A 27,661-nucleotide genomic window follows, 5' to 3' on the forward strand; every position below is an offset into this window, starting at 1 on the left:
CTCCAATAGCTGTTTACATCTTACCCTAACTGCCTCCTCTTTTAGTTTATAAACCTTCACCTCTCTCTTCCCTGATGCTTCTATTCTCCTTGTATCCCATCTACCTTTTACTCTCAGTGTAGCTACAACTAGAAAGTGATCTGATATATCTGTGGCCCCTCTATAAACATGTACATCCTGAAGTCTACTCAACAGTCTTTTATCTACCAATACATAATCCAACAAACTACTGTCATTTCGCCCTACATCATATCTTGTATACTTATTTATCCTCTTTTTCTTAAAATATGTATCACCTATAACTAAACCCCTTTCTATACAAAGTTCAATCAAAGGGCTCCCATTATCATTTACACCTGGCACCCCAAACTTACCTACCACACCCTCTCTAAAAGTTTCCCCTACTTTAGCATTCAGGTCCCCTACCACAATTACTCTCTCACTTGGTTCAAAGGCTCCTATACATTCACTTAACATCTCCCAAAATCTCTCTCTCTCCTCTGCATTCCTCTCTTCTCCAGGTGCATACACACTTATTATGACCCACTTCTCGCATCCAACCTTTACTTTAATCCACATAATTCTTGCATTTACACATTCATATTCTCTTTTCTCCTTCCATAACTGATCATTCAACATTACTGCTACCCCTTCCTTTGCTCTAACTCTCTCAGATACTCCAGATTTAATCCCATTTATTTCCCCCCACCGAAACTCCCCTACCCCCTTCAGCTTTGTTTCGCTTAGGGCCAGGACATCCAACTTCTTTTCATTCATAACATCAGCAATCATCTGTTTCTTGTCATCCGCACTACATTCACGCACATTTAAGCATCCCAGTTTTATAAAGTTTTTCTTCTTCTCTATTTTAGTAAATGTCTACAGGAGAAGGGGTTACTAGCCCATATATATATATATATATATATATATATATATATATATATATATATATATATATATATATATATATATATATATATATATATATATATATATATATATATATATATATATATATATATATATATATATATATATATATATATATATATATATATATATATATATATATATATATATATATATATATATACACACACACACACACACACACACATGTACATGTATATACAGTGGACCCCCACCTTACAATCAGCTCCCAACTTGAACAATTATGTAAGTGTATTTTTGTAAGTGCTTTTGTACATGTATTTTTGAGGGGTCTGAAACGGACTAATCTAATTTACAATATTCCTAATGGGAACAAATTCGTTTGGTAACGGCACCCAAACAGACTTCTGGAATGAATTAATATCGTAAGGTGGGGGTCCACTGTATATACATATATATATATATATATACAGTGGTACCTCGGGATACAAACTTAATTCGTTCCAGAAGGCTGTTCGAGTGCTGATACTGAACGAATTTGTTCCTATAAGGAATAATGTGAATTAGATTAATCCGTTTCAGACAATATATTTACAAAAGCACTTACATAAATACACTTACATAATTGTTCATATTTTGAGCTGTTTGTATCCCAAGGTACCACTGTATATATATATATATATATATATATATGTTTATTGGTATGAAGGGTAGGGTATGGTATGGGTTTCATGCTGCCTCTGCACTACTTGCAGTGCTAGGGTCCTCTTCGGCACAGAGGGAGATTTACGGCCCTTTTTTACTTCCTAGGAGCTATTCCTCCATGTGGTACCCACTGATAGTGCCTTGCCCAGCACCCTCTCCTTGGTACCCACCGATAATGCCTTCCCCGGTACCCTTTCCTTGGTACTCACCACCCAGTGATAGTGCCTTCCCTAGTACCCACTGATAGTGCCTTCCCCAGTACCCACTGATAGTGCCTTCCCCAGTACCCTCTGATAGTGCCATCCCCAGTACCCTCTGATAGTGCCTTCCCCAGTATCCACTAATAGTGCCTTCCCTAGTACCCTTTCCTTGGTACTCACTACTCACTGATAGTGCCTTCCCCAGTACCCACTGATAGTGCCTTCCCCAGTACCCACTGATAGTGCCTTCCCCAGTATCCACTAACAGTGTCTTCTCCAGTACCCACTGATAGTGCCTTCCCCAGCACCCACTGATAGTGCCATCCCCAGTACCCTCTGACAGAGCCTTCCCTAGCACCCATTGACAGTGCCTTTCCCAGTACCCACTGACAGTGCCTTCCCAAGTACCCACTGATAGTGCCGTACTCAGTATCCTCTGATAGTGCCTTCCCCATTACCCACTGATAATACCTTCCCCAGTACCCACTGATAATGCCATCCTCAGTACCTTCCCCAGTACCCACTGACAGTGCCTTCCCCAGCACCCACTGATAGTGCTGTCCCCAGTACCCTCTGATAGTCCTTTCCCAGTACCCACTGATAATGCCCTCCCCACCACCCTCTGATACCCTCCCCCAGTACCCACTGATAGTGTCTTCCCCAGTACCCTCTGATAGTGCTGTCCCCAGTACCCTCTGATAGTGCATTCCCCAGTACCCTCTGATAGTGCCTTTCCCAGTACCCACTGACAGTGCCTTCCCCAGTACCCACTGATAGTGCTGTCCCAAGTACCCTCTGAAAGTCTTTTTCCAGTACCCACTGATAATGCCTTTCCCAGTACCCACTGATAATGCCTTCCCTGGTACCCACTGATAGTGCCTTCCCTGGTACCCACTGATAGTGCCTTCCCTGGTACCCACTGATAGTGCCCTCCTCAGTACCCACTGATAGTGCCTTTCCCAGTACCCTCTAATAGTGCTATTCCCAGTATCCTCTAATAGTGCCTTCCCAATACCTGCTGATACTGCCTTTCCCAGTACCCTCTGATAGTGTCTTCCTCAGTACCCACTGATAGTGCCTTCCCCAATAACCTTTCCTTGGTACTCACTACCCAATGATAGTGCCTTCCCCAGTACCCTCTCCTTCGTACCCAATGATTAGTGCCTTTCCCAGTACCCTCTCCTTGTTACCCACTGATAGTGCCATTTCTATTACCCTCTCCTCAGTACCCATTACCCACTGATAGTGCCTTTCCCAGTACCCTCGCCTTGTTATCCACTACCTACTGATGGTGCCTTCCCAGTATCCTCTCCTTGGTACCCACTGATAATGCCTTTTCTGTTACCCTCTCCTTGGTACCCACTACCCACAGAATAGTGCCTTTCCAAGTACCCTCTCCTTGTTACCTACTACCCACTGACAGTGCCTTCCCAGTACCCTCTCCTTGGTACCTACTGACAGTGCCTTTCCCGGTACCCTCTCCTTGGTACCCACTACCCACTGATAGTGCCTTCACCAGTACCAACTGATAGTCCCTTTCCCAGTACCCTTTTCTTGGTACCTACTACCCAATGATAGCACCTTCCCCAGTACCCTCTTTTTGGTACCCACTATCCACTGATAGCGCCTTCCTAGTTCCCTTTCCTTGGTACCCATTACCCACTGACAGTGCCTTTCCCAGTACCCTCTTCTTGGTACCCACTATCCAATTACAGTACCTTCCCAGTACCCTCTCCTTGGTACCCACTACCCACTGATAGTGCCTTTCCCAGTACCCTCACCTTGTTACCCACTACCTACTGATAGTGCCTTCCCAGTACCCTCTCCTTGGTACCCACTGATAGTGCCTTTTCTGTTACCCTTTCCTTGGTACCGACTACCCACTGAATAGTGCCTTTCCCAGTACCCTCTCCTTGTTACCCACTACCCACTGACAGTGCCTTCCCAGTATCCTCTACTTGGTACCAACTGATTTTGCCTTTTCCATTACCCTCTCTTTGGTACCCACTACCCAATGATATTGCCTTCCCCAGTACCCTCTCCTTGGTACCCACTACCCATTGATAGTGCCTTCACTAGTACTCACTGACAGTGCCTTTCCCAGTACCCTTTTCTTGGTACCCACTACCCACTGATAGTGATAGTGCCATCCCCAGTACCCTCTCCTTGTTACCCACTACCCACTGATAGTTGCCTTCCCAGTACCCTCTCATTGGTACCCACTACCCACTGACAGCACTTTCCCCAGTACCCACTGATAGTGCCTTTCCTAGTACTCCCACCCAAACGCTCACTGTCTCACACATAGTACTCTCCAGTACTCCCACTGCAACACTCACTGTCTCACACATAGTACCCTCCAGTACTCCCACTCTAACATTCACTGTCTTACACACAGTACCCTCCAGTACTCCCACTCCAACATTCACTGTCTTACACACAGTACCCTCCAGTACTCCCACTCCAACATTCACTGTCTTACACACAGTACCCTCCAGTACTCCCACTCTAACATTCACTGTCTTACACACAGTACCCTCCAGTACTCCCACTCTAACATTCACTGTCTTACACACAGTACCCTCCAGTACTCCCACTCCAACATTCACTGTCTTACACACAGTACCCTCCAGTACTCCCACTTCAACATTCACTGTCTTACACACAGTACCCTCCAGTACTCCCACTCCAACATTCACTGTCTTACACACAGTACCCTCCAGTACTCCCACTCCAACATTCACTGTCTTACACACAGTACCCTCCAGTACTCCCACTCCAAGACTCACTGTCTTACACACAGTACCCTCCAGTACTCCCACTCCAAGACTCACTGTCTTACACACAGTACCTTCCAGTACTCCCACTCCAACACTCACTGTCTCACACATAGTGCCCTCCAGTACTCCCACTCCAAGACTCACTGTCTTACACACAGTACCCTCCAGTACTCCCACTCCAACATTCACTGTCTTACACACAGTACCCTCCAGTACTCCCACTCCAACATTCACTGTCTTACACACAGTACCCTCCAGTACTCCCACTCCAACACTCACTGTCTTACACACAGTACCCTCCAGTACTACCACTCCAACACTCACTGTCTTACACACAGTACCCTCCAGTACTACCACTCCAACACTCACTGTCTTACACACAGTACCCTCCAGTACTCCTACTCCAACACTCACTGTCTTACACAGAGTACCTTCCAGTACTCCTACTCCAACACTCACTGTCTTACACAGAGTACCTTCCAGTACTCCTACTCCAACACTCACTGTCTTACACAGAGTACCTTCCAGTACTCCTACTCCAACACTCACTGTCTTACACAGAGTACCTTCCAGTACTCCTACTCCAACACTCACTGTCTTACACAGAGTACCTTCCAGTACTCCTACTCCAACACTCACTGTCTTACACAGAGTACCTTCCAGTACTCCTACTCCAACACTCACTGTCTTACACAGAGTACCTTCCAGTACTCCTACTCCAACACTCACTGTCTCACACAGTACCCTCCAGTACTACCACTCCAACACTCACTGTCTTACACATAGTACCCTCCAGTACTCCCACTCCAAGACTCACTGTCTTACACACAGTACCTTCCAGTACTCCTACTCCAACACTCACTGTCTTACACAGAGTACCTTCCAGTACTCCTACTCCAACACTCACTGTCTTACACAGAGTACCTTCCAGTACTCCCACTCCAACACTCACTGTCTCACACAGTACCCTCCAGTACTCCCACTCCAACACTCACTGTCTCACACAGTACCCTCCAGTACTACCACTCCAACACTCACTGTCTCACACAGTACCCTCCAGTACTACCACTCCAACACTCACTGTCTCACACAGTACCCTCCAGTACTACCACTCCAACACTCACTGTCTCACACAGTACCCTCCAGTACTACCACTCCAACACTCACTGTCTCACACAGTACCTTCCAGTACTACCACTCCATCACTCACTGTCTCACACAGTACCCTCCAGTACTACCACTCCAACACTCACTGTCTCACACAGTACCCTCCAGTACTACCACTCCATCACTCACTGTCTCACACAGTACCCTCCAGTACTACCACTCCATCACTCACTGTCTCACACAGTACCCTCCAGTACTACCACTCCAACACTCACTGATGGACTCATCTGTCTGTGGCCAGACAGATGACTAATGGACATCTGGCCGACAGGCATTACACCAATGGACATTTGGCCAACTGGACATTTCACTGAACGGACATTTCACCAAATATCTGATATCTGAGTTAGGTTAGGATATGTTTGGTTAGGATAGGTTGCTAGGTTAGGTTAGGATAGGATAGGATAGGTTAGGATAGGCTAGATTAGGCCAGGTTAGGATAGGTTTGGTTAGGTTAGGATAGGACAGGATAGGTTTGGTTAAAGTAAGTTAGGATAGGTTAGGTTAGGACACGTTAGGTTATGTTAGATTAGGATAGGTTAGGATAGGCTGGATTAGGATAGGTTAGGATATGTTAGGTTATCTGATATTCGGTGAAATGTCCATTTGGGCAAATGTTCGTCAGTGAAATGTCCATTTGGCCAAATGTCTGTTGGTGAAATGTCCAATGGCCATCCATCCGGGAGCTGTACCCTCCAGTACTCCCACTCCAGCATACAGTCCACAATGTCTCATAAGTATTCCCTCTCATGTGCTACACTGTTTGTGCTGCTTCAGCACGAGGGAGGGAAGGAGGGGGAGGGAAGGAGGAGAGGGAAGGAGGGGGGAGGGAAAGAGGAGAGGGAAGGAGGGGGAGGGAAGGAAAGGAGAAGGAAAGGGAAGGAAAGGAGAGGGAAAGGGAAGGAAGGAAGGAGAGGGGGAGAAAGAGAGAGATAGAAAGAGTAAACATGCATGGAAAAGAAGGAAGCTGGAAGTAGGGGTTATGGAGCTTATCGATATACAGCATTACAATGCAATATAATACAATTTATATTTCTTAATGCGGTACAAATAAGTAGTTTACATGCAATAAGATATTGGTAAGCACAACAGAAAGCCACTAATTATACAATGCATTAGCTTATATCTTCTGAATAAAGTAGGAAAACTGCCCTTATGTGGGAACAATATTTAATATAGGGATGAATTATATTCTTATAAAGCTTAAGATTTAATATGCTAGAGGTTAACAAACAAGATTCTAAATCTTCTAGGTAGATCTAACAGCACTAAAAAAGTGGGTTTCTCAAAATAAGATCAAATAATACCATCAGGCCAAGAATACTTATCAATGTTAAAAGGTGAAGACTCAAGGTTTTCTTGAGTAATGCAGTATACTAAGCTGGTAACCAAGTTTTCATGGAAGTAAACCTAATAAGATTGTTGCTGCTCAACCAGAAGCTAGAATCAAGTTGAGAATTCATTAAGAGTGGAAATAAGGCCAGTACACTTGACTCAGAGTAAAGGGAGAGAAGGCTTGTTGAATGAAGGAAATTGATGTCAGCTTATGTATACTGGAGTAAAACTAAGATCATCTATGTAAAGAAAGAAAAGAGGTAAGTGATAATACAGGGCCTTGACAACTAACTATGGACTAGAAAGTGAATAGACATGGCACTATTAACAATATATATAGTAGTATATACAGCAGAATCCCATATGACACATTTCTAATATAACACAACTGAATTTTTTTTTTCTAAATTTTGTACTGCACCAAAGAACGGCCATATAGCATGCAGAAAGTTTAAGGGAAAATGTGTTACGCTGTGGAGCTTTCCTCTCCGAATGGCAGTTAGCCTATGGGAGAGGCTATTATTTTTTTGTGATAGAAACCTAGTTTCACTCTTGATGTAAACAACCCCCCACACCATCACTTCATTATGTGTACACATCCCCTAACTCACTTACGGGAAGTCGTGTGTCATTCACTCAATTCTTTATCTTTCCATCAGACCTTCTCATCTCTAGATATTAATTATGGCAGTCAAGAAGAATATAATACTAGTGATACTGGATGTGCCAAAAAGTATGAGCAAGTATGAAGAAAACTCAGATTTTTACGTAAGTGTCTCCCATAAATTTATGCCAGGGACCTTACTGTCTCTTCCATCAATTTATGCATAATTTTCATGCCTTCAAATCTGATGCCAGCCAACATTTTGTGCCTCAGTTCAAGTGTTTGGGTGTCCTACCACCTTCTCAAGACTAGAACAAATGCAGGGCTAGGTGGGCTCATACAATGTCTCATGGGTAATGATGATTCAGCAGGACACATGACGTGTGACATGTCACTGCATCTATGCAGAGTTCATTTTTATTTAGGCTTATGTACATATCCTACATTTATTATTTATAACTGCCTTGAGATACTATGAGCACATAAAAAGGTGCACATTACAGTATACATATATGTATATATATTTTTTTACTCAGGATAACCCAACAATATGACTTATTTCCATGTTTCTAAGAGTATTAAACCCTGAATCAGCTGTAGAATCACAAACTTTCCTTGTACACAGTGTCCTGAGGGCACACATACATGTTCTGAGCACATGTATGCTCATCACAAAGTACATTATACAGTACAGTAGAACCCCTGTATCCACTGATTCAGTATCCACCATTCACTGTGGCCCAAAAATACCTCTTAAATTTGCATAATAATGGCTTCAAAGCACAAAAGTAGAGAAGCTGGCAGTTCTTCAAAACCTAACAGAAGCCATGAAGTGCTTCCCATCAGTGAAAATGTAATAATTCTCCACTCATTGTGCATAATTTATCAATTAAACTTTATGTTTTGCATGATGGTAGGATTGCTGGTTTCTTTTTCTGTCTCATAAACATGCTAGATAACAGGGATATCTTGCTACTCCTACTTACACTTTGGTCACACTTCACAGACACGCACATGCATATATATATATATACATACATCTAGGTTTTTCTCCTTTTTCTAAATAGCTCTTGTTCTTTTTTATTTCTTCTATTGTCCATGGGGAAGTGGAAAAGAATCTTTCCTCCGTAAGCCATGCGTGTCGTATGAGGCGACTAAAATGCCGGGAGCAATGGGCTAGTAACCCCTTCTCCTGTATACATTTACTAAAAAAGAGAAGAAGAAAAACTTTATAAAACTGGGATGCTTAAATGTGCGTGGATGTAGTGCGGATGACAAGAAACAGATGATTGCTGATGTTATGAATGAAAAGAAGTTGGATGTCCTGGCTCTAAGCGAAACAAAGCTGAAGGGGGTAGGAGAGTTTCAGTGGGGGGAAATAAATGGGATTAAATCTGGAGTATCTGAGAGAGTTAGAGCAAAGGAAGGGGTAGCAGTAATGTTAAATGATCAGTTATGGAAGGAGAAAAGAGAATATGAATGTGTAAATTCAAGAATTATGTGGATAAAAGTAAAGGTTGGATGCGAGAAGTGGGTCATAATAAGCGTGTATGCACCTGGAGAAGAGAGGAATGCAGAGGAGAGAGAGAGATTTTGGGAGATGTTAAGTGAATGTATAGGAACCTTTGAACCAAGTGAGAGAGTAATTGTGGTAGGGGACCTGAATGCTAAAGTAGGAGAAACTTTTAGAGAGGGTGTGGTAGGTAAGTTTGGGGTGCCAGGTGTAAATGATAATGGGAGCCCTTTGATTGAACTTTGTATAGAAAGGGGTTTAGTTATAGGTAATACATATTTTAAGAAAAAGAGGATAAATAAGTATACAAGATATGATGTAGGGCGAAATGACAGTAGTTTGTTGGATTATGTATTGGTAGATAAAAGACTGCTGAGTAGACTTCAGGATGTACATGTTTATAGAGGGGCCACAGATATATCAGATCACTTTCTAGTTGTAGCTACACTGAGAGTAAAAGGTAGATGGGATACAAGGAGAATAGAAGTATCAGGGAAGAGAGAGGTGAAGGTTTATAAACTAAAAGAGGAGGCAGTTAGGGTAAGATATAGACAGCTATTGGAGGATAGATGGGCTAATGAGAGCATAGGCAATGGGGTCGAAGAGGTATGGGGTAGGATTAAAAATGTAGTGTTAGAGTGTTCAGCAGAAGTTTGTGGTTACAGGAAAGTGGGTGCAGGAGGGAAGAGGAGCGATTGGTGGAATGATGATGTAAAGAGAGTAGTAAGGGAGAAAAAGTTAGCATATGAGAAGTTTTTACAAAGTAGAAGTGATGCAAGGAGGGAAGAGTATATGGAGAAAAAGAGAGAGGTTAAGAGAGTGGTGAAGCAATGTAAAAAGAGAGCAAATGAGAGAGTGGGTGAGATGTTATCAACAAATTTTGTTGAAAATAAGAAAAAGTTTTGGAGTGAGATTAACAAGTTAAGAAAGCCTAGAGAACAAATGGATTTGTCAGTTAAAAATAGGAGAGGAGAGTTATTAAATGGAGAGTTAGAGGTATTGGGAAGATGGAGGGAATATTTTGAGGAATTGTTAAATGTTGATGAAGATAGGGAAGCTGTGATTTCGTGTATAGGGCAAGGAGGAATAACATCTTGTAGGAGTGAGGAAGAGCCAGTTGTGAGTGTGGGGGAAGTTCGTGAGGTAGTAGGTAAAATGAAAGGGGGTAAGGCAGCCGGGATTGATGGGATAAAGATAGAAATGTTAAAAGCAGGTGGGGATATAGTTTTGGAGTGGTTGGTGCAATTATTTAATAAATGTATGGAAGAGGGTAAGGTACCTAGGGATTGGCAGAGAGCATGCATAGTTCCTTTGTATAAAGGCAAAGGGGATAAAAGAGAGTGCAAAAATTATAGGGGGATAAGTCTGTTGAGTGTACCTGGTAAAGTGTATGGTAGAGTTATAATTGAAAGAATTAAGAGTAAGACTGAGAATAGGATAGCAGATGAACAAGGAGGCTTTAGGAAAGGTAGGGGGTGTGTGGACCAGGTGTTTACGGTGAAACATATAAGTGAACAGTATTTAGATAAGGCTAAAGAGGTCTTTGTGGCATTTATGGATTTGGAAAAGGTGTATGACAGGGTGGATAGGGGGGCAATGTGGCAGATGTTGCAAGTGTATGGTGTAGGAGGTAGGTTACTGAAAGCAGTGAAGAGTTTTTACGAGGATAGTGAGGCTCAAGTTAGAGTATGTAGGAAAGAGGGAAATTTTTTCCCAGTAAAAGTAGGCCTTAGACAAGGATGTGTGATGTCACCGTGGTTGTTTAATATATTTATAGATGGGGTTGTAAGAGAAGTAAATGCGAGGGTCTTGGCAAGAGGCGTGGAGTTAAAAGATAAAGAATCACACACAAAGTGGGAGTTGTCACAGCTGCTCTTTGCTGATGACACTGTGCTCTTGGGAGATTCTGAAGAGAAGTTGCAGAGATTGGTGGATGAATTTGGTAGGGTGTGCAAAAGAAGAAAATTAAAGGTGAATACAGGAAAGAGTAAGGTTATGAAGATAACAAAAAGATTAGGTGATGAAAGATTGAATATCAGATTGCAGGGAGAGAGTATGGAGGAGGTGAACGTATTCAGATATTTGGGAGTGGACGTGTCAGCGGATGGGTCTATGAAAGATGAGGTGAATCATAGAATTTATGAGGGAAAAAGAGTGAGTGGTGCACTTAGGAGTCTGTGGAGACAAAGAACTTTGTCCTTGGAGGCAAAGAGGGGAATGTATGAGAGTATAGTTTTACCAACGCTCTTATATGGGTGTGAAGCGTGGGTGATGAATGTTGCAGCGAGGAGAAGGCTGGAGGCAGTGGAGATGTCATGTCTGAGAGCAATGTGTGGTGTGAATATAATGCAGAGAATTCGTAGTTTGGAAGTTAGGAGGAGGTGCGGGATTACCAAAACTGTTGTCCAGAGGGCTGAGGAAGGGTTGTTGAGGTGGTTCGGACATGTAGAGAGAATGGAGCGAAACAGAATGACTTCAAGAGTGTATCAGTCTGTAGTGGAAGGAAGGCGGGGTAGGGGTCGGCCTAGGAAAGGTTGGAGGGAGGGGGTAAAGGAGGTTTTGTGTGCGAGGGGCTTGGACTTCCAGCAGGCATGCATGAGCGTGTTTGATAGGAGTGAATGGAGACAAATGGTTTTTAATACTTGACGTGCTGTTGGAGTGTGAGCAAAGTAACATTTATGAAGGGATTCAGGGAAACCGGCAGGCCGGACTTGAGTCCTGGAGATGGGAAGTACAGTGCCTACACTCTGAAGGAGGGGTGTTAATGTTGCAGTTTAAAAACTGTAGTGTAAAGCACCCTTCTGGCAAGACAGTGATGGAGTGAATGACGGTGAAAGTTTTTCTTTTTCGGGCCACCCTGCCTTGGTGGGAATCGGCCAGTGTGATAATAAAAAAAATAATAAGTATAGGACTTATATACAGTGGACCCCCGCCTTACGATTAGCTCCCAACTCGAACAATTATGTAAGTGTATTTTTGTAAGTGCTTTGTACGTGTATTTTTGGGGGTCTGAAACGGACTAATCTAATTTACAATATTCCTTATGGGAACAAATTCGTTCGGTAACGGCACCCGAACAGACTTCTGGAATGAATTAATATTGTAAGGCAGGGGTCCACTGTATAGGGTTTGCTATCCACAGTTTCAGTATCCATGGCAGGTCCTTGGAACACATCTCCCATGTATATGGGGGTCCTACTGTATATTTTTTTCAAAGTTACTTATTTTTATGTTTCCAGAGGTATTACAGCCTGAATGAATTGCATTATATTAAAATTTTCTTGTACATAGTGTGTGAAGAGAAAATCTCTGCAAAGAAATAAGAAAAACAAATACTTTTACCAATTTATATTGCGTATTCCTTGTGGGGGTATGTTAGGTTATGAATCTTCCCACGAAAAAACCCTGAAACACAGTCAAGTGGGGCATATTAGACCAAGATGAGCCCAATGTAACCAGGTAGAGGAAATGGTTTTTAAAATGATTTATATGAGGCCTGGACATTTTAAATAATCAGAGTAGTATGATAAATTAGTGCATTAATATTACAGATCATTATTTTATTATTTTAGATTAATGTTTTTCATTTTCTGTTTTACTCTAAATGCTGAACCATCTTCCAGAATATACTAAGAATTGCATATGCCAACAACCACCTTCTACAATTTCTTTGCTCTAATTCTACCTTAAGGTTAGTTACTAAGAGGCACACGAGACCACATGAAAGAGCATTTGAAACTTCCAATATTAACTCTGTTTTATGTCATATCTGACCTGAGCAAATATATGTTATATTTATATAAGACCTCCAATATTAAAGCTATTTAATGTCATATTCTGGGAGGAAAGCAGTGCTCATTTGAAATGAAGAAATGTCAATAGAGCTAAATGTAGCTTTTCTAGGTGATTCTGGAATGACCTAGAAAAGCTGTCACTGAGTTCTGAAACTCTGTCAAGATACTAGCCCATGGCTTGCCCTCACTCCTAGGCCAATCAGCCCAGGTCCTAGGACCTGGCCCTGGTGTAACCCCAAACCAATAAACTTCTACCTAGTCAGCAGTGCTTGTACTGTATCCACCCCACTACCTAGCATGCCAGCTACCAGGTTAATCATTCCTACAACTGGACAAAGTGGATTATCCAATACAGCATTACTGAAACGAAGCAGAATATGAGCATTTTGCCAATGTTGCTGATGAAGGATCATTTTTTGTCAACTTCAATTCTTCCTACAAAAGTAAGGTGTCTTCCATTTTTTTTTTTTTGCTTTACTCTACTTGAAAAAATGACGTTTTTTAACCTTTAACCCTTAAACTGTCCAAACGCAGATCTACGTTTTTTCAACATTTGAAAGTATGTAAAAGAGTAGATCTTTTTTTTTTTTTTTACATTTGAAAACGTGTAAAAAAACTTTGATCTACCTTTTTTTTTTTGTTATACAGTGGACCCCGGTTAACAATATTTTTTCACTCCAGAAGTATGTTCAGGTGCCAGTACTGACTGAATTTGTTCCCATAAGGAATATTGTGAAGTAGATTAGTCCATTTCAGACCCCCAAACATACACGTACAAACGCACTTACATAAATACACTTACATAATTGGTCGCATTCGGAGGTAATCGTTATGCGGGGGTCCACTGTATTTGAAAATATGTAAAAAAAAAAGGTAGATCTACTTTTGAAGAACTACGCATATGAACGTAGATCTGCTTGGACAGTTTAAGGGTTAAATGGTCCAAACGTATATATACGTTCACCCGCGCAGCGCCCTGAATATTTTGAGATTTTTTTTTATAGGAAAAAAGAGCATGTGGTACCCAGGCACCCCCAATTTTTTTCATATGGCGCACACTGAGTGCGCACATCCATTCTCTCATGTCTAGGCGACTCAGGCCTATCATGCCAATGTTGAATGAATGACAAATGAAACGTATATATATGTTTGGGGTGCTAAACGAGAGAATGTATATATGTAAACATTTGGACCGTTTAAGGGTTAAGTGGAAATAATTTTTGTTTTAATTTTTCAGAAATTTGCCACACACACACACACACACACACACACACACACACACACACACACACACACACACACACACACACACACACACACACACGCACACACATACACATACACAAGCGCGCGCACACACACACGCGCGCGCACACACACACACACACACACACACACACACACACACACACACACACACACACACACACACACACACACACACACACACACACACACACACACACACACACACACACACAAACATGGAGAGCCAAGATGATGGATGTGGTACTTGAAAACCTCATGCATCAACATGCCAGGGACACTACCAGAGAGAGAGGGGAGGATGAGCCAGCAAGACTGGATCTTGTGTTCACCCTAAGCAGTTCAGACATTGAGGACATCACTTACGAGAGGCCCCTTGGAGCTAGCGATCACGTGGTTCTGAGTTTTGATTATATAGTAGAGTTACAAGTGGAGAAGGTAACAGGAACTGAATGGGAAAAGCCAAACTACAAAAGGGAGGACTACACAGGTATGAGGAACTTCCTGCAGGAGGTTCAGTGGGACAGAGACCTGGAAGGAAAATCAGTAAACGAGATGATGGAATATGTAGCAACAAAGTGCAAGGAGGCAGAGGAAAGGTTTGTTCCCAAGGGAAACAGAAATAATAGGAAGACCAAAGCGAGTCCTTGGTTTACCCGAAGGTGTAGGGAGGCAAAAACTAAGTGCACCAGAGAATGGAAAAGGTACAGGAGGCAAAGGACCCAGGAAAATAAGGAGATTAGTAGAAGAGCCAGAAACGAGTATGCACAGATAAAGAGGGAGGCCCAGCGACAGTACGAAAACGACATAGCATCGAAAGTCAAGTCTGATCCAAAACTGCTGTACGTATAACCACATTAGGAGGAAGACAACAGTCAAAGACCAGGTGATAAGGCTGAGGAAAGAAGGTGGAGAACTCACAAGAAACAATCAAGAGGTATGTGAGGAGCTCAACATGAGATTTAAGGAAGTATTTACAGTGGAGACAGGAAGGCCTCTCGGGAGACAGACCAAATGGGGACACCAGCAAGGAATATACCAACAAGTGTTGGATGACATACATACAGATGAGGAGGAGGTGAAGAAACTGCTAAGGGACATTGATACCTCAAAGGCAATGGGACCGGACAACATCTCCCCGTGGGTCCTTAGAGAGGGAGCGGATATGTTGTGTGTGCCACTTACCACAATCTTAACATGTCCCTGGAAACTGGGCAACTACCTGAGGTATGGAAGACAGCAAATGTAGTTCCCATTTTTAAAAAAGGAGACAGAAAAGAGGCGCTAAACTATAGACCTGTGTCACTGATGTGTATAGTATGCAAAGTTATGGAGAAGATCATCAGGAGGAGAGTGGTGGAGCACCTGGAACGAACAAGAGTATAAACGCCAACCAGCATGGATTCATGGAAGGCAAAGCCTGTGTCACAAACCTTCTGGAGTTTTACAATAAAGTAACAGAAGACACGAGAGAGAGGGGTGGGTTGATTGCATCTTCTTGGACTGCAAGAAGGCCTTTGGCACAGTTCCTCACAAGAGATTAGTGCAGAAGCTAGAGGATCAGGCTCATATAACAGGAAGGGCACTGCAATAGATCAGAGAATACATGACAGGGAGGCAACAACGAGTCATGGTACGTAATGATGTATCACAGTGGGCACGTGTGACGAGCGGGGTCCCACAGGGATCGGTCCTAGGACCAGTGCTAATTTTGGTATATGTGAACGACATGATGGAAGGGTTAGACTCAGAAGTGTCCCTGTTCGCAGACGATGTGAAGTTAATGAGGAGAATTAAATCAGATGAGGACCGGGCAGGACTTCAAAGAGACCTGGACAGACTGGACACCTGGTCCAGCAACTGGCTTCTCAAATTTAATCCCGCCAAATGCAAATTCATGAAGATAGGGGAAGGGCACAGAAGACCGCAGACAGAGTATAGGCTAGGTGGCCAAAGACTGCAAACCTCGCTCAAGGAGAAAGATCTTGGAGCGAGTATAACACCGAGCATGTCTCCGGAAGCACACGTCAACCAGGTAACTGCTGCAGCATATGGGCGCCTGGCAAATCTGAGAACAGCGTTTCGATACCTTAATAAGGAATTGTTCAAGACACTATACACCGTGTATGTCAGGCCCATACTGGAGTATGCAGCACCTGTTTGGAACCCGCACTTGATAAAGCACATCAAGAAACTAGAGAAAGTGCAAAGGTTTGCGACAAGGTTAGTTCCAGAGCTAAGGGGAATGTCTTGTGAAGAAAGGTTAAGGGAAATCGGCCTGACGACACTAGAGGACAGGAGGGTCAGGGGAGACATGATAACGACATATAAAATACTGCGCGGAATAGACAAGGTGGACAAAGACAGAATGTTCCAGGGAGGGGACACAGAAACAAGAGGTCACAATTGGAAGTTGAAGACACAGATGAGTCAGAGAGATATTAGGAAGTATTTCTTCAGTCATAGAGTTGTCAGGCAGTGGAAGAGCCTAGAAAGTGATGTAGTGGAGGCAGGAACCATACATAGTTTTAAGACGAGGTTTGATAAAGCTCATGGAGCGGGGAGAGAGAGGACCCAGTAGCAACCGGTGAAGAGGCAGGGCCAGGAGCTAAGACTCGACCCCTGCAACCACAAATAGGTGAGTACAAATAGGTGAGTACACACACACACACACACACACACACACACACAGCATCTTTTTTATGGGTCTCTCACAGCTTAAGGGTATGATGAAGATGGCATTAAACATTTGGTCTCAAAAAAGCAACAATTCATATGAATAAATTTTCAAATAGTTTAGACTAAGTGTTGACTGAGATGCTAGGCATTCTACAGGTCTTCAGTGTATTATATGTCCTGTGCAGTAATACTAAAATTTAGATAAGTAGTTGCACTTGTATGTGACAAAACTTATAGTGTAACTGTTTTATTGAAACTACCAACAAATTGCTTGCAAAAATTTAAGTAATAGGTGTAAGCCTGTGAATCTGGCAATGAGTGTGCCTGTGAATCTGGCAAGGCGTGTGATGTGAATCTGGCAAGGCATATGCCTGTAAATCTAACAAGGTGTGTCCCTGTGAATCTGGCAAGACATGTGCCTGTGAATCTAGCAAGGCATATACTTCTGAATCTGGCAAGGTGTGTGTCTGAATCTGGCAAGGTGTGTGCCTGTGAATCTGGCAAGGTGTGTGCCTGTGAACCTGGCAAAGCATGTACCTGTGAATCTGGCAAGGTGTGTGCCTGTAAATCTGGCAAGGTGTGTGCCTGTGAATCCGGCAAGACGTGTGCCTGTACTCACCTATTTGTGGTTGCAGGGGTTGAGTCATAGCTCCTGGCACCGCCTCTTCACTGACTGCTACTAAGTCCTCTCTCTCCCTGCTCCATGAGCTTATCAAAGCTCGTCTTAAAACTATGTATGGTTCCTGCCTCCACCAAGTCACTTTCTAGGCCATTCCATTTCCTGACAACTCTATGACTGAAGAAATACTTCCTAACATCCCTTTGACTCATGGCAAGGTGCATATATATGAATCTGGCAAGGCATGTGTCTGTTAATCTGGCAAGGCATGTACAGTGGACCCCCGGTTAACGATATTTTTTCACTCCAGAAGTATGTTCAGGTGCCAGTACTGACCGAATTTGTTCCCATAAGGAATATTGTGAAGTAGATTAGTCCATTTCAGACTCCCAAACATACACGTACAAACGCACTTACATAAATACACTTACATAATTGGTCGCATTCGGAGGTGATTGTTATGCGGGGGTCCACTGTATTTGTGAACCTGGCAAGGTGTTTGCTTGTGAATCTGCCAAGGCATTTGCCTGTGAATCTGGCAAGGCATCATCTACTTACAAATCTGCAGTAACATCAGCCAAAGAACCATAGCCATCAACCTCAGTTCAAGAACCACAGCCATCCACTTCAGCCCTGTAGGGTTACTTTAACATGCCTTTCAAGATCATCAACAAAGATGAGCAACCAGAATTTAAGGTAAAAAAAAAAAATTGTTTCACATAATGTTTTTAGGAACATACTTAAATTTGGGAGGGTATTTAACAGAAGGAAATTAAAAGTGAATATAGGAAAGAATAAAGTACTGAGAGTATCAAAGAGTATAGGCAATGAGAGATTGGATATCAGATTGGAGAGAGGGAGTCCTGGAGGAGGAAAGTACAGTACCTGCACTCTGAAGGAAGGGTTGGGATGTTATGATTTGGAGGGTCATCTGAAGTGTCATGTCAGCATGCTTCTGGCAAGACAGTGATTGAATGAGTGACAGTGAAAGTGTTTTCTTCTTTGTTGGGTCACCCAATCTTAGTGGGAGATGGCCATTGTTAAAAAAAAAAAAACTACTGTATTTTAATTTTGTACACCTCACTTCATTCAATTACAATGTAAATTATGAAACATTATTTTTTAGAACTATGAAACTTCAAAAAAACATGCTTGGCCTTTTTTTTTTAAGTGTCAGAAAGATATCCCAATTTTCCTACATGTCCTTTAATCCACCTAGAACAAATTCGTGTAACATGTCAGTCTTCAAGAATGTAACTCTTATTTGGAGCTTTACTGTATAATAACAAGAGTATTTTAAATTATGTATATAAAAATAAATTATAATTTATTTTTGGTCTCCTCACTTTTCTGGTCAACAATCAAAGAATCTACAATCATGTATATTACAGTGGAAGAGTGAATAGCTGTTACTTAAGTGACCACAGAGTAACAACTTAAAGCAAACTAAAAACCAAAAGTGGGACCTAAATAAATGCCACATTTTATTTGTTTATTTGAGCTGTATTGGGTAGATTTAAAAGAATATTAAAAATGCATAAACTCAAATCTGACCAAACGAAGAAACAAAATCAAAAAGTTTCAATAAGGTAAATGTTTGTACTTCAAAATAAAGCAGAATTATATATAATGAGAAGAGGCATGTGAGTCACATTGTAAGTCCCTTTGATTATGAAGATGTTACATAAAGATCAAGATTATCCTCAGTCATCTACTCCTTGAATACTCACCTCCTTGGGAACGGAAGTCCATGGTACAAGAGTATTTCATTTCGGTGGGATCAAGAGCTGTAGCTCCTTCCATGGTTGGTATGGTTGCAGGAGGAGGGTAGGGGCTCCCATAACCACCAACACTGCCAACCCCAGTGCTGCTGCTGCTTCCTCCTCCCAAGCTTCCTGTTGCTCCTCCTGAACCATCCCAAACACAAAGATTTAGTCTAAGTCATGAAAGATACTGATAAAAGACTCTAAGCTTTGTTTTTTTACTCTGACAGTTTAAATATGGGTGTGTAAAAAAAAAAAGAAGTTGACAGTGAACAAAGAAAAAACAGAAAGGTGACAAGAGTAAGAAAAAGTCAAGGCAATGAAAGATTGACATCAGGCTGAAGGAAACAAAGCAAGAACTGCTTATTATATAAAAATTCTTCCCTTCAAAATTAAAATTCCTCTTTGCTTAGTTAATGCCTTTTTGTTATTTATATTTCAGTTAATTTAAATCTGATGCCACAAACTTTTTAAAACTTGCAAAACAAGAGGGCCTGCAGCTTGAAAATCTCTACTTTGACTATGCAAGCAACACTGGCTTTGTAGTGGTTTCTACCACCCCTCTTGCAGGCTAAGTGATGTGCTACTGCCAAGCATAAAATGAAAATCATTAAATCAAATTATATTAACCCAATTTCTCCCCAATCTATGTACGTAAATAAGATTCATATTAACATATCATGCTGAAATTACTCATTAGTAATATTTTTTGTCATTACTGAGACAAACCATTATTTAGCTAGAGATTTGGGCAAGGAAAGTACTACTGCTTTCTGGGTTTTCCCACCAATACCACCCCCTCCCATACCCTCTACAGATTACTGCCACTTGAATGTCAGTTGTGACAACAATTAACCCTTTCCCTGTCAATACCCCCTAAACTAAAAATCCCTTCTAAATGTAATGACACCAAAAATGCAAAAAAGTTTAATGTAATACTTATGAAATTACTCAGGCACAAAGTAGGAGATCTGGGAGCACTTCATGCAATAGCAATTTTACGCAATACCCAACTAGTATTTGCTAGTATGTCTCCTGTAGTAGCCACTGATTGTGAGAAACTACCCATTCACCAATCAGAACTATACTATTCAGTGCCCAAAAGTTGGTAATTTGGTCAATTTTACTCCATTTTCAAATAATTCCAATTTAAAAACAAACACTGTAGTTATTTCGGCCACTAAAGCAATTTTCCCTCTGATCATTAATCATGTCCCCAGGCTTCTCCTGTATAATACTTGCCTCCATTTTGAACTCATTGTCATACATGAAAAATTGCAATTGATTACCTAACCTTTTGTTCTGTTTCAAAGTTTTGTTGATTACTAGACTCACTAGATTAGTAGTCCAATATCAATAACATTTTGGAATAATGTAGTTGATTTTAACTTTTTTAGAGTCTGAGTTTGATTTTGATGGGAAAAGGTATCCCTGTGTGATGATACTGTCAATCTGAGAAATTAAATTTACTTTTAAGTAGGCTGGTGGTAGTGGAGATGTCCTTTTCAAAATAAATTTGTACTAGGAAAATCATGCAGGGAATGAGAAGTGAAGAGATTAGAACATGGTATGGTGGTATGAAATGTACACTCAAGGAATAAGAAATGTTGTTAGGATGATTTGGTCATGTAGAAAGGATACAGCAAAATAGGGTCAAATAGATACTGTATATAAATCTGGAGTGAATAGGAAGTGTAGGGAACATCACATGAAGTGTTTGAAGGTGAGTGCAGAAGTTTTGAGAGTTAAGGGTTTGAACATTCAGCAAGCATGTGTAAGTGTGTCAGTTCAAATTGAATGGAGATTAGTATTCTTTGGGGATTTGATGAGCTGCTGGAGTGTGAGCAATATTACATCTATGAAAGGATTCAGGAAAACCAGTTTGCCAGACTTAGTTCTGGAGGCCCCTGTAGTGTGAAAGATGGGTGATTGTCTTGCATTTTAATTGACCTTCAAAACTGATGTCTCTACTCTTCCGGAAAGGCAGCAAGGAAATGAGCGATGATGAATCTTTTTTCTCTAGACCATCCTGCCTTGGTGGGACTCCGCTCATGTATTTAATAAAATAATCATATACAGTAAGTCCCCAGGTTATCAACATCTGAATTATGATCAACAGCACCTGTACTTGTAGACAGGGCTTGCAGGAACCAATAAATGTATTACAGAACTAATCTACAGTTCTAAAAGTTAACCCTTAACCCTTTCAGGGTCGAGAGGCCCTCTCCTAAACTCGTTCTCAGGGTCGAAAATTTTTCGGAAAAAAAAATTATTTTTTCTTATGAAATGATAGAGAATCTTTTCCCGATCATAATGACACCAAAAGTATGAAATTTGATGGAAAACTTATGGAATTATGCTCTCGCGAAGTTAGCAGTCTCGACGATGTTTACACATTGGCGATTTCACCCACTTTGAGCCCTATTCTCGGCCAATTTCAGTGTACTAGTCGACAAAAATCATATCTATTTTGCTAGAACTCTATTTTTTTCTATCGAATGAGTACAAGAAACCACCCATTTACCGATTTCAAGTATCCAATAAAGTGGTCAGAAATTGGCAATTTTACCAATTTTACACAAATTTCAGAAGATGCCAATTTCCAAATAGGGTCCAGAATAAACAAGACAGACATTCCTGGCACTAAAATAACATTTTCTCTGTTCATTAGTCATGTCCCCAGGCCCCTCTTACATCTCTTTTGCTTTCCACTTTGAATTTTTATTCTCACAAAAAATAGAAGATTTACTGTTATGCAGACTACTGTATTAGTATAGAAATTGTGTAGAAATGGTATAAATAATATCAGTGCACTCATGAAAGAATATTAGACTCACCAGTTGAAGTGTATTGGATGCTTGGCATGATTTGCTTACTTTTGAACTTCGGTAAAAATCGAACATTTCTGTTACTCTGAGCTCAATTTCAAAATGCTTTTCATTATGAAACCAATCAAAATCATCTCAATTTCTGTAATATGTCTTCCATTCTATAAAATGAGACCAGGAAAACTAGAATACAACCATAAATACCATACAAAAATACACTGCAAAGTTGCTGTTTTAAACCAAAAACACGGTTGGATTTTTTTTTTTCTCATTATGCACTGTGTGCTGCAGGATTTTTTTATACTTTGCACACTGACCACATAGACCCATTCTTTCATATGTAGGCCTACCAGCTTTCTCTCACTAGATTTGACGGCGCTAGAATTTAGGCGTTCTAGTACGTCAATAACCATGGTGCGTAAGCCATACTAGTACGTTGGAAACCCTGAAAGGGTTAAACTATCCAAACATAGATCTATGTTGACGTGCATAGTGCTCCGAACGTAGATCTACGTCCAATTTTACATGCTTTCAAATGGAGAAAATCAAGGTTGGAGAGCCTCGCATGTCAACGTAGATCTACGTTTGGACAGTTTAAGGGTTAAGTACAAATTTAAGCCAAATTAAAAATATTTTTCTTCCCTGTTTTTACATTCATTTTATACATATGTGGTGAGCTCTCCTTTTTTTGGTATAAAGTGGTCAAAAACTGTGGAATTATAATTACCACACATCTTATTTTTTGAGCCCAATATTCTGAATATTTTTCTCCATTTTATCATCAAATGCATCAAGAAATAAGCTAAACTATTCATTTAGGTTTGTATGGAAGTAGGTCCACAGGTTTTGGAGCTCCAGAGTGGAGGATGTAGTTATAGACAAGTCTTCAGTTATGATACTTTAAACATTTTTGTGGCAGTGAAGTTACTTGTTGAGTGCACAACAGAGGAAAGGTAAGTTTCCTTCACAGATAAGAATATTCCAATGACAGCACAGGTTATTAGGAGTACTAGGAGTCCCTAAGTGATTGTAATGTGGCAATTAAGAATGAATAACAAAAAGGCACAATACCGTGACTGGAACGATACACAAATAACCCGCACATAAAAGACAGAAGCTTACGACGACGTTTCGGTCCGACTTGGACCATTAAGAATGTTTTACAACTGGAGACAATGTAAAAATTATTAATCTTGATAACATCCAGGCCAAGGTTGTGGAAGAGTATAATCATTTGCAATTCTCTCCCATTACATTTCAAATCACAGCATAGTAATCCCCCTTAAAAAAGGAAAAAAAATGCAAAGGTTTCTTCCTGAAATAATGATTTTTGAACACCTTTACAAATTCAAGACTATAAACAGAGTAATTTACATTCCTTCAGAAGCACTGTATAGGTAAATTGTTTCTGGTTATAGCTATATTTAGTTATTTAACTAAACATTAACAAAACCTAAATTATGACTTATAGGGAGTGAGAATCTACATTCTAAATATCAACTATTTTCTTTGGTCAAAGTATGGTTACAGTACAGTACAGTACAGCACAGTATGGTACACAATTAAGCCACACATAGGAGAGAGAAGCTTACAATGCTGTTTCAGTCAGACTTGGACCATTTACAAAGTCACACTATGACTTTGTAAATGGTCCAAGTCAGACTGAAATGTTGTCATAAGCTTCTCTCTCCTATGTGTGGGTTATTTCTTTATCTTTCCAGTCATGGTATTGTTCCTTTTGTTTTTTCAGTACAATATGGGCAATATCTTGACAATACAAGGTTGGCTATTATACTGTAAGTTCTGAGAAAGTAAATACCAGGTACATATATACAGAAGCTCCAACAGCACTGGTATATTTATAAAATTTTTAGCAAAATCAGTCAATAGTTTAAAAAAAGTGACTTGACAATCTTCTTAAAGATTATGGGGCCACAAATGTAAACTGGTACCGAATTAACTTAACTAGAAAATATTTCTTCATAAATAGAGTGGTAGATTGCAGGATAGGATTCAAGCACTACAACTTCTGAAAACTTAATACATTACAATACTATATGAAAGACTAAACACTGAAAACCAAGCACCATTAGCATAACTTTGCTTTTATAACTATCTGTACAAAAATGAAATAATAAATACATAATTAGACATATAAAATAATTCACCCCTCATTGTTGTTATCAAAATAACTTACCTCTGCCAAACATATGCTGTTTCTTTAGTGGTAGAGGAGGCATGCGGTGTGGGTCTTCAGGACCATAGCGGTAACTGCCTGTATTATAATCCCCACTTTGGTTTCGACTTCCACTGTCTGTGGTTTCAATAAGAATTACATATTATTTAGGAAATCAAGTCCTAAATAATTAAAACATAAAATATATAAATATTTTGATCAAAATAGCTGAATAAATGAAGTAGCATTAGTGATCCATCTGCCAAGACTAAGACCATGCATGATACCCTCCAGTGTTTCTAATTATTACATCAATCAGAAAAGTAGCACAATACTGTACCTCAATTCTCTAAGAGGTTAAGCCATATGTGTAAAGTTCCTGAGACAGGAATAAGTTAAGGAATGGAAAGTCAGAAATACAGAAATTGCAAGTGAAATTCTTACCTATGCCAACTTGCATGATGTGTTAGCCTCTTCATGTGTAAACTTGAATTTTATTTTACTGCTTATACCTTGCAGTCCATTAAAATAATGTTAATAAATTACTTTTTCTAAAGAATATTTAAATACATACATTAAAATGATTTATGTAAAGAAAGTACTACAGTAATATCATATCTTTCTGACTCTAATCTGTCGAACTCAATATTCTCAGAGATTTGGGAAATAAATTTTGAATTCAGAATTATCTCTGAAATTTTGAACATTCTGAACTTAATTCAGAAGTAGTATCTTCTGATTCCAGAATTTTTTATACATGTGAGAATGTTTTCCAAAATTTTGTACATATTTGGAATACTCTCTTATTCAGAATTTTTAGAATAAAAGAATTTACATTAGAATACGTACCTATTTTTTTTTTTTTTTGCTAATACACTAATATAATAAATTCTGAAGTTATGAATTCAAATTATTATTATTATTATTATTATTGCATTCATGGGGAGAGCACTAAATCCATAGGTGTTATACAGTGCCTGAGGAAATGGGAGGTAATCAGGTTCAAGAATATTTTGTGATTTGGAAAACTTGGAGAATAAGATAAAATTCTGAGTATCAATTTGCAAAAAGCTATGCTCAATAATTCATATTTTTTCCAAATAGAGAAATATCAGAATTTTATAATTTATAATTATCTATAATTTGGATACCTAAGCTTGACTTAGTGCACATAAGAAAGAAATTATTGTAGTATAATATTTTAATTAGACACTGCCTTGATTCTTTGAGTACATAAATTTGTCTCTAAATTTATCCAATATAAAGATTAGGCCGGAGTGTTCTTTTATTGCTGAATTTTGTGTAATTTTCTATTTTCGGGTGGGAAATTAAAATAAAGTGTAAGTATCTGTGGAGGTGCGAGTGTACCTGTGGACTGTGTTGTGTGGTCGACTGTGCCCCATGGCTCATCAGGACTAAGGGAGGACACTGCGGAGTCACTGGAGGCGTCCACACCTTCGTCACCACCAAGCTGAGGTAGCACACACCCAGCTGTGCCCAACAACAACAACACTCTCACTAAGTTATAAACTCAGCTGCAGTATGTCTCAATAGCATTCCCAGTAAGACAGAAGTATAGCATATACCCATCAAGGCAAGTGGTAAAGGTCTTGCTTTAAAGAAAAAGGTAAAAGTAAAGCGTTTAATGTATTCCTTCTAAAAGTTACGGAACTGATTTCTGATTTCATGATATATTGTTACAAATATGAATACAATCTTCCAAGAAAAGATGGAATATAAAATACTAAAAGTAACTAAACAGATCAAGATACATTTGGTAAACTCCCTTGCCCATTTAAACACTGCCTTGAATGGGACTCACAGTCAATCAGATAATATGTTTTAATTATAATCTACACTACTGCATGAGATAACTGAGTTTGTTATATTCCAGTTCCCAAACATACCAAAATAAGAAAGTAAAGTACTGTATTCTAAGCTAAAAGCATAATTAAATTAGTAACAAAAGCATTCATACTGGTTAATATAAACTGTGCATTTCCTTGATACTGTCCATTACAGTCATCCCTACAAATTACATGCCTAGAATGTTCCTTAAAATTAGAAACTGCAAATAATACAAAATTAAGTCTGCATAAATTTTGTTTCAGATTCAAACTTATTTTGTGTTTCCGATCACATCTCTGTGACATATCACTCTAGTCTGGTTAATAATGAACAGAATAAAAGAGAATTGTGTGTGCAAAGGCCTCTGGGCCTGAAAAGGTTGGACAGTTGAATCTAATGGTCGGTTGCCTTTCAGTGAATATGATGGATAATTGAAATCTGAGAATACAGGCCACGTTTTTAGAGATGACTGCGCATTTAACAACAAGGATGAAATTTAAATGATTTTATCACAAATAATTTTAACAATAAAGAATTTTTACATACTCTGTGCCACACTATTTACTCTTTCCTGATATTAACTTAAGATTTCATTACTGTTATTGTTATTAGTAATACTATTATAATCATTATTATTATAGATGCATGACATAAACAAGAATATCTTTGAAATTAAAGTAAAGTGTTTATAATAATATACCAGCTGAGAGATATAAGTAGTTAAGTGTGCAGCTACTCAATCCATGACTTTTAACATTAAAGTTGGGCACACCATAGATCCTTATGATAAATTAAATTATTTTATGCCCAAAATGAAGAAATACCTTCTGAAAAGGTGAGCTGCAATGTACTTCGCTGGATAATTAAATGAAGTAATTAATATATTTTAGAATTAATAGACCTTAATAAATTGCAGCCTAGGTAGTTGTATTTATAAAATCCAGTATACTGTATTGTGAAATACAATACTAGAATGAAAGAGATGTGGAAAACAACAAGTTTCTCTTCATATACATTTATAACAATGATCTTACACAAAAGAGTTATTGGGTTAAAAATTATATTATGTACAATTTTCTTTGAACAGTGTTACAAGATTACTATATACAGTACATGCAGGAATCTTGCAAGTTGCTGGGACTAACTACTTGAAACATGCAACATCACATGCAAGATGCTTATCCCATGCAAACAGAATATTTCAGATGAATTTTATGTCAGATGTTCATTTGATGTAATATACAGTAATACATGAAATAAAACCAGTGATGAGTGCCGTCAGGACATTCATGCAAGTTGGCAAAATTAAAACAAAAGCACAAGAGATGGACAGCAGGTAAACATAGGAACAAGGTAATTTCCAGAAAATATATAATACAGTCTTGAAAGGCATTCCACATGTAGACAACAAACAGCAATGGAAATTGAGTGTGTATATTATTTCAACTCCAACCAGGATCCTCATCAGCTGGGGTTCAAATTATGCAATCTCA

General features: G+C 39.7%; 1 protein-coding gene across 3 annotated transcripts in view; it reads right to left on the reverse strand.

Annotated features, from left to right (window-relative positions):
* cnc (NFE2 like bZIP transcription factor cap-n-collar) overlaps positions 1–27,661 on the reverse strand; it is a 453,797-nt gene that overhangs the window by 68,382 nt on the left and 357,754 nt on the right. For 2 of the 3 annotated variants that reach the window (XM_070087536.1, XM_053778152.2), the window contains 3 exons: positions 25,689–25,811; positions 24,342–24,458; positions 19,284–19,460 (listed from right to left, as the gene is read on the reverse strand). In XM_070087536.1, coding sequence (XP_069943637.1) covers positions 19,284–19,460; positions 24,342–24,458; positions 25,689–25,811 — 417 coding nt within the window. The remainder of the gene's footprint in view (positions 1–19,283; positions 19,461–24,341; positions 24,459–25,688; positions 25,812–27,661) is intronic. The other variant, XM_053778153.2, reaches the window with a different exon arrangement.

The sequence above is a fragment of the Cherax quadricarinatus genome, chromosome 22, assembly GCF_038502225.1.
Source record: "Cherax quadricarinatus isolate ZL_2023a chromosome 22, ASM3850222v1, whole genome shotgun sequence".
NCBI classification, from domain to species: Eukaryota; Metazoa; Arthropoda; class Malacostraca; order Decapoda; family Parastacidae; genus Cherax; species Cherax quadricarinatus.